The 13,297-nt window shown below is 35.0% G+C and overlaps 1 protein-coding gene across 1 annotated transcript in view; it reads left to right on the forward strand.

Moving 5' to 3' along the window:
- The window catches only part of LOC127877881 (dimethyladenosine transferase 1, mitochondrial-like), a 48,374-nt gene that overhangs the window by 12,597 nt on the left and 22,480 nt on the right, over positions 1–13,297 (forward strand). The window contains exons 2-3 of the mRNA XM_052424197.1: positions 8,659–9,166; positions 11,271–11,622. Of these exons, the coding sequence (XP_052280157.1) occupies positions 8,909–9,166; positions 11,271–11,622 (610 nt within the window). The 5' untranslated portion in view covers positions 8,659–8,908. The remainder of the gene's footprint in view (positions 1–8,658; positions 9,167–11,270; positions 11,623–13,297) is intronic.

The following is a 13,297-nucleotide window of genomic DNA, read 5'->3' on the forward strand; positions in this document are numbered from 1 at the left end:
TCTCAGAAGTCTTATTCAATTTTAATCAATACCTCATTTAAATACATCTTTTGCTACGAATTTATTTACTATAATTTTCCTGAACTACCGCATCCGCTTGTTTACTTTCTTTTAGCATTTACTCCTTTACCGCAAACCGTACGTAGTTCACTATCACGACTTTCGCTTTACAACATCTACCTCAAACCGTACGTATTCCACCATGTCGCACAACAGCAAAAGCTATCGGGAAAAAATGACAAAAAAAATATGTTTAAACTTAAAAAAAATTGATATTCTGTTTCAACAAGCACAACTTAGTCAGTCCTTTTTAAATGCCGGCAGTATTGAAAGACTGTTTAGTTTGCTCAACCTGCTTTGCAGACCACACAGAAACAGGCTTGGGGAAGCTACACTTGAGTCCCTGATAAGACTATATCTGCACACGGAGAGACTTGGTGAAGAGGAGGTCACCAGAATAATTGACAAATTTGCAGAAAAGCCAAGAAATGTTGAACTTTGAACATGAACATAATATGTTGATGAAAAAAAGAGTTGGAATAATGTTTTTCTCTCTCTGTATGGTGAATTATAGTGTTAAAACTTGATTTTGTACTGTTACTTGGTAAGCATTGAAATTTCCCCTTTTACGCGTGAATTTTCCTCCCTTCAGGGGACCAGACCCCTTTCCCCCAAAACTGAAAAAAAACACTGATCATTGGAAAAACCAAGATATGAGCCCGGTTTTTCCGTCCAGCACTTTTTAGTTACATCCCAAAAAAACTGTAAAATATAAATTTCATGTATGTATTTGAAAAATGTTGTGGCCATATTTGATAAGATTAACATATAACTTGTTGATAAATATCATAAAACTACCAAGTTCTACCCTGTTAGTACAAGAATGTGAAACAAATACATGCAGATTCTGGACAATAAAGGTATACCTTTTATAGTGCCCATGAGTTCCTGTTTCCATCACTCTACCTAAAAAACTTGGGCTACTTACTTTTATTTCAATACCGGTATTATCAATAAAGGTTATTTCTTGGAAATAATACTTAAAAAAGGCACAAACCTATACAATTTTCAGTCAGACAATCATTATTTTTTTATGAATGGTGACATAACAGTTTGTGTCCAATATGTTACATCTTGAATTAAGATCTCAAACTGTTTTTACATAACTTGTGTAGCGTCTACAAATGTTTTGATACAAACAACGATGAGGTCGAAACGCTGTGATGACGAATCAATGGCGTTAATTTCAACGAGAATATTTTAAAATTGCGTATACAAATCATGTTTTCTCAGTGGTGTCCAATCTGTTACATCACTAAAATTACCTTAATTGCCGATTTGGGAAGTTGTCTTACCGTTAGAGTCAACAATATAATATCATTTGGAAAATAATGTAAGCGGTTGAAAATTATATTTGGATGATATCAACGACCTTTTGTTTCAAGATGGCGGACAACGAGGCAGGAGTGGGGTAAGCGGGAAATGTTTGTTACATCTTTGATTTAAAAAAACCCCACCCTTTCGGTACTTTGCCGCAGCAGAAACAATAAAAACTATGATTTTTTAAGTATTTCAAATTCAATGCAATTTGAATACAACTAGAAAAGCTCCAAGATTAAAAGGAAACTCCTGTTATTTGATATGGAAGTACCCCACCAACATGCTTTTCTGAGAATTTGTCAACTTTGTTGTTTAATACCAGGATAGAATAAAGTGGAAAAGATAATTGAAATTTTATTTAGAAATTTATTTTATTTATACTGTATTTATTTTAGTAAGACAGCTCTCACATATAATAACTTTAAAAACTTGATTGGATTTTTCATTCATTTTGTGTGTCCATGATATGTCATAAAATTTATATATTTATAGGGTGACTAACAGCCAGTGGGTGCATACAGAAGGATAAAGAGGTGCATACACAAGGATCTACAGCTATTCAACACCAAACATGTTTTATATCACACAATAGGAATTTATTAAATCCACAATTATTCTGTCTGTGTCTGGTGTTACATCATGAAGTGTTTGAAAACATGTATATCTGGCTTTTCAGCTATCAAAGTGTATTAAATAAATATGCAGGAAATAAATAGTGCTGCAGTGTGCCATTAAATGTACTGATTTTGCTCAAATAAAATAATTATTATTGAAACAAGTATGTTTTAGTGTCCAGTTACATCATGGAGACTAGAGTTGGACAACTCTTGCCACTCTACATAAAAAACATTAAAAATGTACTTCGCAGATGCTTAGAAAGAAGCTGAAGTTGGTTCATTTTACATAATACTGTTTTTATGTCCCCCACTATAGTAGTGGGGGACTTGTATTTGCCCTGGTCTGTTGGTTGGTTGGTTGGTTTACGCCAACGTTAACATTTGCAATAACTTTTGCAATATTGAAGATAGGAACTTGATATTTGGCATGCATATGTATCTCATAGAGCTGCACATTTTGAGTGGTGAAAGGTCAAGGTCATCCTTCAAGGTCAAAGGTCAAATATATGGGTCAAAATCGCTCATTTAATGTACACTTTTGCAGTATTTCAATATTCAAGATAGCAACTTGGTATTTGGCATGCATGTGTATCTCATGGAGCTGCACAATTTGGGTGGTGAAAGGTCAAGGTCATCCTTCAAGGTCAGATGTCAAATATATGTGGCCAAAATCGCTCATTTTATGAGTACTTTTGCAATATTGAAGATAGCAACTTGATATTTGGCATGCATGTGTATCTCATGGAGCTGCACATTTTGAGTGGTGAAAGGTCAAGGTCAAGGTCATCCTTCAAGGTCAGAGGTCAAATATATGTGGCCCAAATCACTTATTTTATGAATACTTTTGCAATATTGAAGATAGAAACTTGATATTCGGCATGCATGTGTATCTCATGGAGCTGCACATTTTGAGTGGTGAAAGGTCAAGGTCAAGGTCATCCTTCAAGGTCAAATATATGGGTCAAAATTGCTCATGTAATGTCACTTCTGCAATATTGAAGCTAGCAATTTTATATTTGAAATGCATGTGTATCTCATGGAGCTGCACATTTTGAGTGGTAAAGGGTCAAGGTCAAGGTCATCCTACAAGGTCAAACGTCATATAGGGGGACATTGTGTTTTACAAACACATCTTGTTCTTCTTGCTTTTTTCAAACATTTAATACAAAGTGTCCAGTGTTACATCATTGACTTTTAACCAATATAAATCGTCTGTGTTTGCAAAATGCCTTAACAAATTATTTTTTTCAATTTATTAAATTGTAGGACTTTCCACAACCTCAGCACCGAACTAAAATTTTGTGGTAAACACACCAGCTTAAAATTCACAAAATGGTGGACACCAAGCTAATTATGATATAACCAGAAAGTGCTGGACGGAAAAACCGGGCTCATAAATTATGCTATACAACTCTAAGGCAGCGATTAATTGTAACACCGGAAGTCACACAAGTCGCGACCTTGAAGGTTATAATGAAAACTCTGAATCCGGTGAAGAGGCTTGACCTGTGCTGGAAAATATCCATTAGTATATGGAGCTGTACATTTTGAGTGGTGAAAGGTCAAGGTCATCCTTCAAGGTCAAAGGTTAAAAAAAACAAATCCAAGCAGGCCTTTTCTGCCCTATGCCATGGGTCCGAATATCCATCCGAAAAATATTGCATAATTAAATTATCTCAATCTGTTGCCTTAAATTTGTATTAAAAACAGTAAAATATGTTAAATTGATTATTTAAGACTCATTATTTTCCCCAAAATCCGGCGTTTCGCGCGATTTTTTTCCCCTAAAAAAAGGCCAGGCCCTTTCCAGTAAATCAGATAAAAAACTTCCACCTATCACACATGTTTATAATATTTTGTAAAATTTAAATAATATTTTATCAAAATAGTCGTTATTTACCAGTTAACGGCTTCTTTGAAATATAAGAAACACTATTTAGTATTTACATGCGATTATTTTTCCCAATTGTTCCAGTTTTGTGATTATTATTTTTCCCAAAATGGTTTTTTTCACGACGCAAAATTCCAGTGTGGTGTTTTCCCAAAATGGAGAGGAAAAGGCCTGCCAAGGAAAGTAATAAGCTTCAAAGAGAGATAATTATCTATACCTGCCAAATGATAAATGGTTTATCAAAGCGGCGCAGTAGGGGGCATTGTGTTTCTGACTACAGGTGGTTAGCGTGTGGCTATGATATTAATTAGTGAAAACATCATTTTGTATGATAAATAATTATATAACTAACAATCAACTTGTCTGAAAAATAAGTGCACTAATATATATATAAAATTATATATAACAAGGTATCCAACTCAAAATCACCCGAAAATGGGGTGCATCACTTTGAACAGCCATAACTTCATCAATTGTGCAGCGATTTTCACGATCTCAGTCTTATTCAACGCAGAAATGAATTATCTTTCTGGAAATGTATATATCTTGTTATATTTCTACAATTGCTGGGTCAAATTTTAAGAAATAACACGATACACAACTCACGTGACCTACTTGAGAGCAATCAGACAGGATTAATGAATGAAATCTTCAGGTGTAAAGACACACCTTGGCATGGGACCAATGAAATCACTAGTGTGTTTAAAATGTCGGTTAGTTGAAATGTATGTAAACAAAGGTTTCAAACAGCGCTGGACAGTTAAGTTTTGATGCATAATGCAAAGGCAAGCATGATAAGAATGTTTTTTCATACGTTTTAATGAATTATGACATCGTGGTCCGTGAACTTTGCAGGGAAAAAGCCATTTACTCCGTGAAGATTTTCTGACAAAGACATCTCTTGTTTTAAGAAGTGAAATGAAGAAAATTAACCCGAGGTCTCGGAAGTTGGTTAGAGCTAAATTAACCAAGCAGTGTGTGGTTATGTTGATAACTTTTAGTCATGTTTAAAGAAGCACAACCTTAAGGCTCTTTATATACCACATTTTTTTCTGAAAATTGGATGAGAAAGGTATGCAGTATACAGCCCTTTCCCTTCTGATTTTTTTTCCCCTCAGGAGGTGCCCATTATTATTTCCAGAGCTTACAATTGTTCACCTGCAATGACCGCCTATAAACTCCATAAAGGCCAAACTGGGACACTAATTGGTTATGGTAGTTTGTGGTTTTCTTTAATTTTATGTAAGCAACAGAAACTAATGTAATAATTTTAGTTAATTTGGCCTAAAAGCTCTATCTTACCAGGAATTATTGTTTAATGTCATACATTTGTACCTATGATAAAGGGTAGCTTAACAGAGCTGAAGCTTGTAGTCCAGTCGATTTGTGCAGATTTTCACCACAATTGTTCAAGTTGTGATTAAAGCATGAAAATTTGCAGAATACTAGCTAAGAGCATACTGATCAATATCAGATATGGACCCACTCTCAAAAATTTGCATAAATGGATAAGGCGGCCATTTTAAAATGGTGGCCGTCAAATTTCCAAAAAAAAATATTTAAAAATTCATCAAATTTTTTTTAGTGTATCAAATGACCTGAAATCTTGTATTTACCATGCAAATTACTATTTACCATGCACATTACTTTATCAATGTTATCAAAACACCAAATTAAAAAAAAATATGATCAAATTAATATGCGGCCATCTCGAAATATAAAATTCTAGTCACTTTTGTCAAAATCAATGAAAAATATTATATTAAGCTGTCTTGAACATTTTTACGATCCATTTGAAACATACACTGCAAACATAATAACAATAGTAAGTGATTGGTATAATTGGAATAGTTTTTGAAACAAATTTAGGTTAAGTAAGAGTTCACTATCCGTAAACAACACAGATCACATGTGTATGATCAAATAAACGTTTATTGTCAAGTCCAAAGTACATGTACAAGTAAATGTATTCATTCCCTATCACATTGCCCTCCACATTTACATAGTATAATAGAGCTGTGCAGCTCAAAGCTGCTTTAACACACTTGCAACGTCCTGGGCAGCCATTTTCGCTTTTGCATCCACATCTTATGAGTTCAGCACAAGACTCTGAAGCTTGCTGTAAGGATGTCCAGAAAGGTTCTCACATTCCATCTGTGTTGCCCTTCGAACCCCATTTGAATTTATGTGTTATTTTTTTCTACATGCTTTCATATAAATTATAAGCTCTACTCATAAAATATACCTATACTCTGGCTCCTTCGGGAGAATGACAGGTGGTATTATTGAGTATCTTTCTGGTAATGGTTTTATATTGTCTTTTTTCAGGTTTTCATTGATAAAGATCCCTTCTCTGTCAGTACATAGGTTATCAACTTCTGGGTGTTGAAATAGAGAAATCGCAGTTCCATGCAATGATCCTTTAGCTGTAGTGGAGCTTGGCTTGTGGTCATTATTATCAACTGCTCAAGTTGTAAAAATATTGCCACGAAGTTTTGCTGGACACACAAAGTCATCGTTTTGAAATCTGTCACAAATAGAATTTCCCATAGCTGTCGCTATATTGGGAGTGTTTTCATGGTCTATTGCTCTGTTTTAAGTCTCCCAGTTATTTACACAAGCATGTGCTGGCATGACAGAGGTTGCGAAAGCAATTGCTAAGCGCGTCGCATGAATTACTACAGAACATTTAGATATGTGCATGTATTGAGTTGAACAATAATTGACATAGATAATGTGTTAGGACATACATTTAAAGTAATATGTAAGCTTTTGTAATTTTAATGAAAAAAAGATTACCTACTATTAATAAAAAAATAATTTTAAAAATGCATTTTTTTGGCAATTTCCAAAAATGTAATTTTTAAAATGGCCACTTTTTAAGATGGCCGTATTATTTTTGCCAATCGAAGAAGTTTATTGATTGGGGATATTATTAGAGATTTGTATACCAAATTTTATTGAAATAGATGAAAAAATATAATTGTTATGATTTTTTGAAGATTTTTTATGAACAAATTATGGCCGCCATTTTAAAATGGCTGCCAAAGTCCACCATTTTGATTTTTTAAGATGGGTCCATATCCAAAATTAATTGTTATGACCTTAACTCCATTTCTGCAAAGTTTCATGCTTTTATCATTTTGTGAACAATTTTCACACAAATCGACTAGACTATTTACACTTACAAATAAAATTGACATCTAGCGAGGCTCAAAATTTAGGGAGATGTCACTTCTCCCTAAAGCCAAAATAGGGAGAATTGGTAACATCATTGGGAAAAAATAGTACATTTGCATAATAGATCTTAGTTTTACGTATATTTTCCGGCAACTTAAAGGATAAGTGGTTTCTGTTCAGCATTCATTCAACTCTTCACTTGTTTTATACAATAAGACATGTTAAGTGTATAAAACCTACATTTTTCTTATTTCTCATTAATTGTTGATAATTATGGTACTTATAATTTTTTTTTCCTGAACAGGTGTATTAAATAAACTTTAATTGTAACAAACCAGTAATGATCAGAATCTTTTTACTTCCTTGTTAATTTTAAGCAATTCAACATTAAATCAAATTTATATTTTATTACAAATATTTGTTTTAAATTAAAAATTCATTTAAAATCTCATTTTACAGCAGATATTCCAAATCTGACATGTAAATGAGCCCCATATTTATTGCAAGTGCTACATGTAGGTTACCTTTTTCAATTGATCATTCTTGAGTATTGTTTTAATAATTGGCCATTTAACTTTACTTAAGCATACTTATCTGTTGCCAGCACAAGGCAATTAATCAAGGCATCATCTATGAACAATTTTAAGAAGTCTAAAAGCTCCAGACTGTTCTTTTGAATGTTCTACTTTGCTTGACCTGTAAATGGGGCAACTTATGGCTGAGAATCCTCCTGTGTCCAATTCTCCATATCAAATTGATTTTAATGGGTCAATGTCTGGCACAAACAAATTAAAAGGGGGAGAAGTTACTTGGCCTTCATGAAATTAATGTGCGAAATTAATATTCCCTGGATCGCCCACTCCCAAGACCCCTGATTTAACACATTTACAAAAGATTACATGTTTGATCTAAACATCAAGGAACGTATTTAATTTAAAAAGTTAGTGTTTGTTATTGCTGTTAATTATTTGTTATGATTATATATTGAAATTTAAGGTTTAAAGGTCGCACATTTATTGTAATCAAGGTTTTTAATTCAAAACAGCGCAGTTGGGCGCATTGTGTTTCTGACAAACACATCTTTTGTTTGTAATGTATGTGTGTTTATCCTCATAAATGCTCCAAAATATATAATTTCTCAGTTTGGCTGAAACAAGAAAGATAATTTTGTCAGTTTTACTCGAAGAGATGCAAAGGTGGTGACACAAAACTCAGAGCCTAAATCTTACAGCCTCAGATCATACAAATTAATTATTAATATTTTATTTTCGAATGAAAAATATTTAATGATATTTAAAACCATTTGATGCTGTTGGTTTGAATGGGCATTTAGAGTATTCAGTAGGTTTCTAAGTGGAATTTGGGGCTGTTATTTGGCCATGTTCCTAATGTAACAAATATTTTTTTTTTTCCCCTAATGACTGCCTAAAATTACTAATTGAAGGCTTCATTGTCATTAGTTATAATAAAAGAAAGCCAGGTATTGTGTGTACAGAAAGATACATTTAATGATGAGGTGCGCTTCCAACATCTCTTATTCTTTCAAAGATATTTTTGAGAGAAATCTTTAATTTTTTTTCTTATTTACAGAATTACACTGGAGGACCTGTGAAAATAAAATATCTTTGTGATTAAGATGGGCTTAGTTAATCCAAGTTAAAAAATGTTAAGTAAGTCTATTGTGAAAAAGTATTTGGACAGATTTAATGTCACACCTATCAATTTATGTCTATCAAATCATTGAATATAGTGCAAAAGTAAACACACAAAAAAACTGAATCTGAATTGTATAAAAATCGACTTGTACAATTACAAATGTGGAAAAGTTAAAAGTTTAAAAATGAGGCTTCCACCGTTGCCAACAATACGGGACTTGATCCGAATGTACAAGCTGTCAGCTGTCTCGAAGCTGTCACAGAACTTCATAATGGACATGACCCTGAACCACAAGATAGTGCAGAATGCTGGTACCCTCACTGGATGTTGTGTGTGCGAGGTAGGTCCGGGACCAGGGGGGATAACTCGGGCAATCCTCGAGAAAGATGTGGATCACCTGCACGTGATTGAAAAGGATAGGCGCTTCTTTCCTGGCTTACAGGTAACAGCCTATTTAAATGTTAACAATGTCGTTAGCAAATGAAATATATATATTGATGTACTAGATACATTTTTATGCCCCCTTTAGAAGAAAAGGGGGTATATAGTTTTCACACTGTAAGTCTTGTCTGTCTGTCAGTCTGTCACACTTTTTGTGTCCGCTCTCCTATTCAAATAGTTTTCATCCGATCTTTACGATACTTGGTCAGAAGTTGTATCTAGACAATATCTAGGTCAAGTTCGATTATGGGTCATGCCGGGTCAAAAACTAGGTCACGGGGTCGAAAAAAACAAACTCAAGGAAAGTAATAAGCTTTCAATGAACATAATTGTCTGACCTGCCAAATTATATATTTTTGTTAAATAAATCAAAGCGGCGCTGTAGGCGGCATTGTGTTTCTGACAAACACATCGTGGTAAAAGGTCAAGGTCATCCTTCAAGGTCCAAGGTCAAAAATACAAATCCAATGGAAGTAATAAGCTTTAAAGGGAGATAGTTATTCAATATTGAATATAGCTACTTGATATTTGGCATGCATGTGTATCTCATGGAGCTGCACATTTTGAGTGGTGAATCTACAGTCACAGTTAGTGGCTTTTGATTATTTGCTACTAAAAATTGAGATTTGTTAGAGACAATTATTTTCAAGGGAAATAATATAATTATAAATCTCAGATTATATATTTCCTTACCAAGAATTTAAGTTCTTTTCACAGTTACTGTAAAGATTTTTATGCTCCCGGTAGGATGGCATATAGCAGTTGAACTGTCCGTCAGTCAGTCTGTCCGTCCGTCCCAAAACGTTAACATTGGCCATAACTTAAACAATATTGAAGATAGCAACTTAATATTTGGCATGCATGTGTATCTCATGGAGCTGCACATTTTGAGTGGTGAAAGGTCAAGGTTATCCTTCAAGGTCAAAAGTCAAAAAATGCAATCCAAGGGAAGTTATAAGCTTTAAAAGGGAGATAATTTCAAAACCTGCCAAATGATATATTGAAATTTTATTTCAAAGCGGTGCAATAGGGGGCATTGTGTTTCTGACAAACACATCTCTTGTTTATTTTGATAATTTATAACTTGAAGGATTGATTTGTCAAAGTTCTTTTTTTAAATGATATAATAATCATTTCTTTCCTGTACTAATTTGTGAATGGTAGGGTTCATTACATACCTGTGGACTTATGTCCATAGATACATGATGAACTCTGGCTATGATCTCTTTGATAAACCACAGGCCTTGGTTGTCAGTGATGTCATTTTTTACTGTCTACAGACCCCCCCCCCCCCCCTCCCCCCCGTTGGATTGGACAAAATCCAAGGGAAGTAGTAAGCTTTAAAGGGAGATGATTTCTATACCTGCCAAATGGTAAATAGAAATTTTATTTCAAATTTCAAAGCGGCGCAGTAGGGGGCATTGTGTTTATGACAAACACAAAATTTGTTTGTTTACATTTCAATTATACACAATGCATTTTTTGGACAGACTTATAATTTTGGTAACTTATGATAATTTTACCTAACTTTTTGACAAAAGAAATAAGCAACTTAATTATTATTAGCTCAGCTGTTTTCGGAGAAAACCAGGGGTATTGTCATAGCCATCTAGTCCGCCGTCTGCGTCATGCTAAAACCTTAACATTAGCTCTCAAATCAAAGTTCTTCCACCTTCAACTCTGAAACTTTATATGTAGCTGCACCTTGATGAGTTCTACACACCACACCCATGTTTGGGTCACAAGGTCAAGGTCACTGTGACCTCATTAAAAAAAAAATAAAATGACAAGCTTTCATGTATTCAAAACTGCACCTGCAGCCGAGTGTTAGCATCTGCTATGTGGTGCTCTGGTTATTTGTTTGCTCTAATGCAAATTGAAAAAATATGAAGGATTGAATGTTTTGTGCATTGGCATTTACCATTTTTGAAAGTCACTACAATTATTTGAGTAAACTACTGTTTTAAGCTCACCTGAGCGTGAAGTGTTCAATGTGAGCTATTGGGATTAGTTAAGGTGTCATTATGTTGTGGGCCTGGTTCGCTCAATACAGCTCTAGAGGCCACATTTGCCATCATGACCTTCTTGTTTGTTTTCTCCCACAGATGTTAGCAGATGTAACTGGCAAATTGACGGCTCACCATGGTGATGTACTAAGATTTGAGATGAACAATTTATTCCCAGAATCATTCATTACACCCTGGAGTGAATCTCCTCCCAAAATTCACATCATCGGAAACCTGCCATTCAGCATAGCTACTCCACTAATATTCAAATACATGGAGTCGATCAGTACCCATAGCGATGCATGGCGGTACGGGCGTGTGCCGCTGACATTAACCTTTCAGAAGGAGGTTGCCGAGAGGATGGTGGCGGAACCTAACGCAGAGGACAGGTGTCGCGTGTCGGTCGTCGTTCAGAACCTGTGTCACGTGACTGTGAAGAAAATCATTCCAGGTATGCTAGAGACTTAGCATTAAAAAAACTTAAAGAGAAAAATACGTGCGGGGCTTGATTCCATAGCTACCAAACACTCGCCTGGTTCTCTACACACATGAACCTGTAGTGTGATCCGGGGTTAAAAACCAGTTCCTCTGCTAGTTCAGTTTGTAGAACACTTTGGTGTGCTGGGGATATTGAGTTCATGCCCCACACATGGTACAATTTTCCACAAGGTTTGCTTCAGAACTAGCATTGGTTGTTGTAAGGATGTGATTTCTTCTCCCTTTAGCCAAGTTCTCTAGTACAATTCCAAAATAGTTTTACAAATTAATCTTTACTTTGCTGGAATTATAAAAATATTTTAGTTAGCAGGGACTTGGGTATTTCCCTCCCCTAGGTTGAAATGTATTGTTTGGATGATTTAGACACATGATGATCTGAGTCTATTTAAGTCAGTTGGTTCTTACCAACACACCAATTATTTACCTCTCACCTTTCAGATGACTCGCATGTACTTACACATTTAATATAAAACGGAGAAGAAAACATGGTACGGAGCTCAAACCCTCGACTTCTTTAATACCAGAGTTTTATTGTCTGATACAGCGTCTGATTTCCATGTGAATTGTTCAGTTGCATTTAATTTATTGTGTCTTGAAACAATTCTGTTGTTGTGCATAAACATTGTCAAGGATCATGAATACAATACATCACTGATCTGCTTATGATGTTAAAATGTAATGCATGACAATTAACTCAGCTTTATTGTCCCCTACGGGTTTCACAGGAGGGGACTTATGGTTTGCGCTCTGTGTGCCAGACAGTCTGTCACACTTTTCTGGATCCTGCGATAACTTTAAAAGTTCTTCATATTTGTTCATGAGACTTGAAACATGGACAGATGGCAATATGGAGATTTTGCCCATCATTTCATTTTGTTCCTACGTTAAGAATTCTGGTTGCTATGGCAACAAATAGACTAGAAATACTGCTGAAAATGGTGGATCCTGCACACTTCTGGATCCTGCAATAACTTTAAGTTCTTCATATTTTTTCATGAAACTTGAAACATGGATAGATGTCAATATGGACATTATGCACATCATTTCATTTTCTTCCTACTTCAAAAATTCTGATTGCTATGGCAACAAAGATAAAAAAAAAATAATATAACAGTGGTGGAGCCGGTAGGGGATATATATTGCTTGACAATAGTCTTGTTTTGTTATGCTCCCCCAAAATTTATTTTGGGGGGAGCATATAGTCGCCGCTTCGTCTGTCCGTGTGTGCGTCTGTCTGTCCGTCCGTCCGTGCACAATTTTTGTCCGGGCTATTTCTCAGCAACTAATGACCGGAATTCAATGAAACTTTATGGGAAGCTTCACTACCAAGAGGAGATGTGCATATTATCAGCGGGTTCTGGGCGGATGATTTTTCACAGAGTTATGGCCCTTTGAAATTTTCTATAAAAAAATTCTTGTCCCCCCCCAATATTGTGCCCTCAAGACGTTTCCTTTTATCTGAATATATAGTGCAATATTGTGAAAAAAAAACACTGTAGGGAGTATCACCCATCTCCAACAGTTTCTTGTAAAATTATTTTCCGTCACATTTTTCTCCTTATTGAATGGCTCGTTTTGATCCATAAGGCAGTGCGTTTGTGCAATATTGTGACAAAAAAACACTTTAG

The sequence above is a fragment of the Dreissena polymorpha genome, chromosome 4, assembly GCF_020536995.1.
Source record: "Dreissena polymorpha isolate Duluth1 chromosome 4, UMN_Dpol_1.0, whole genome shotgun sequence".
In the NCBI taxonomy this organism is placed as follows: domain Eukaryota; kingdom Metazoa; phylum Mollusca; class Bivalvia; order Myida; family Dreissenidae; genus Dreissena; species Dreissena polymorpha.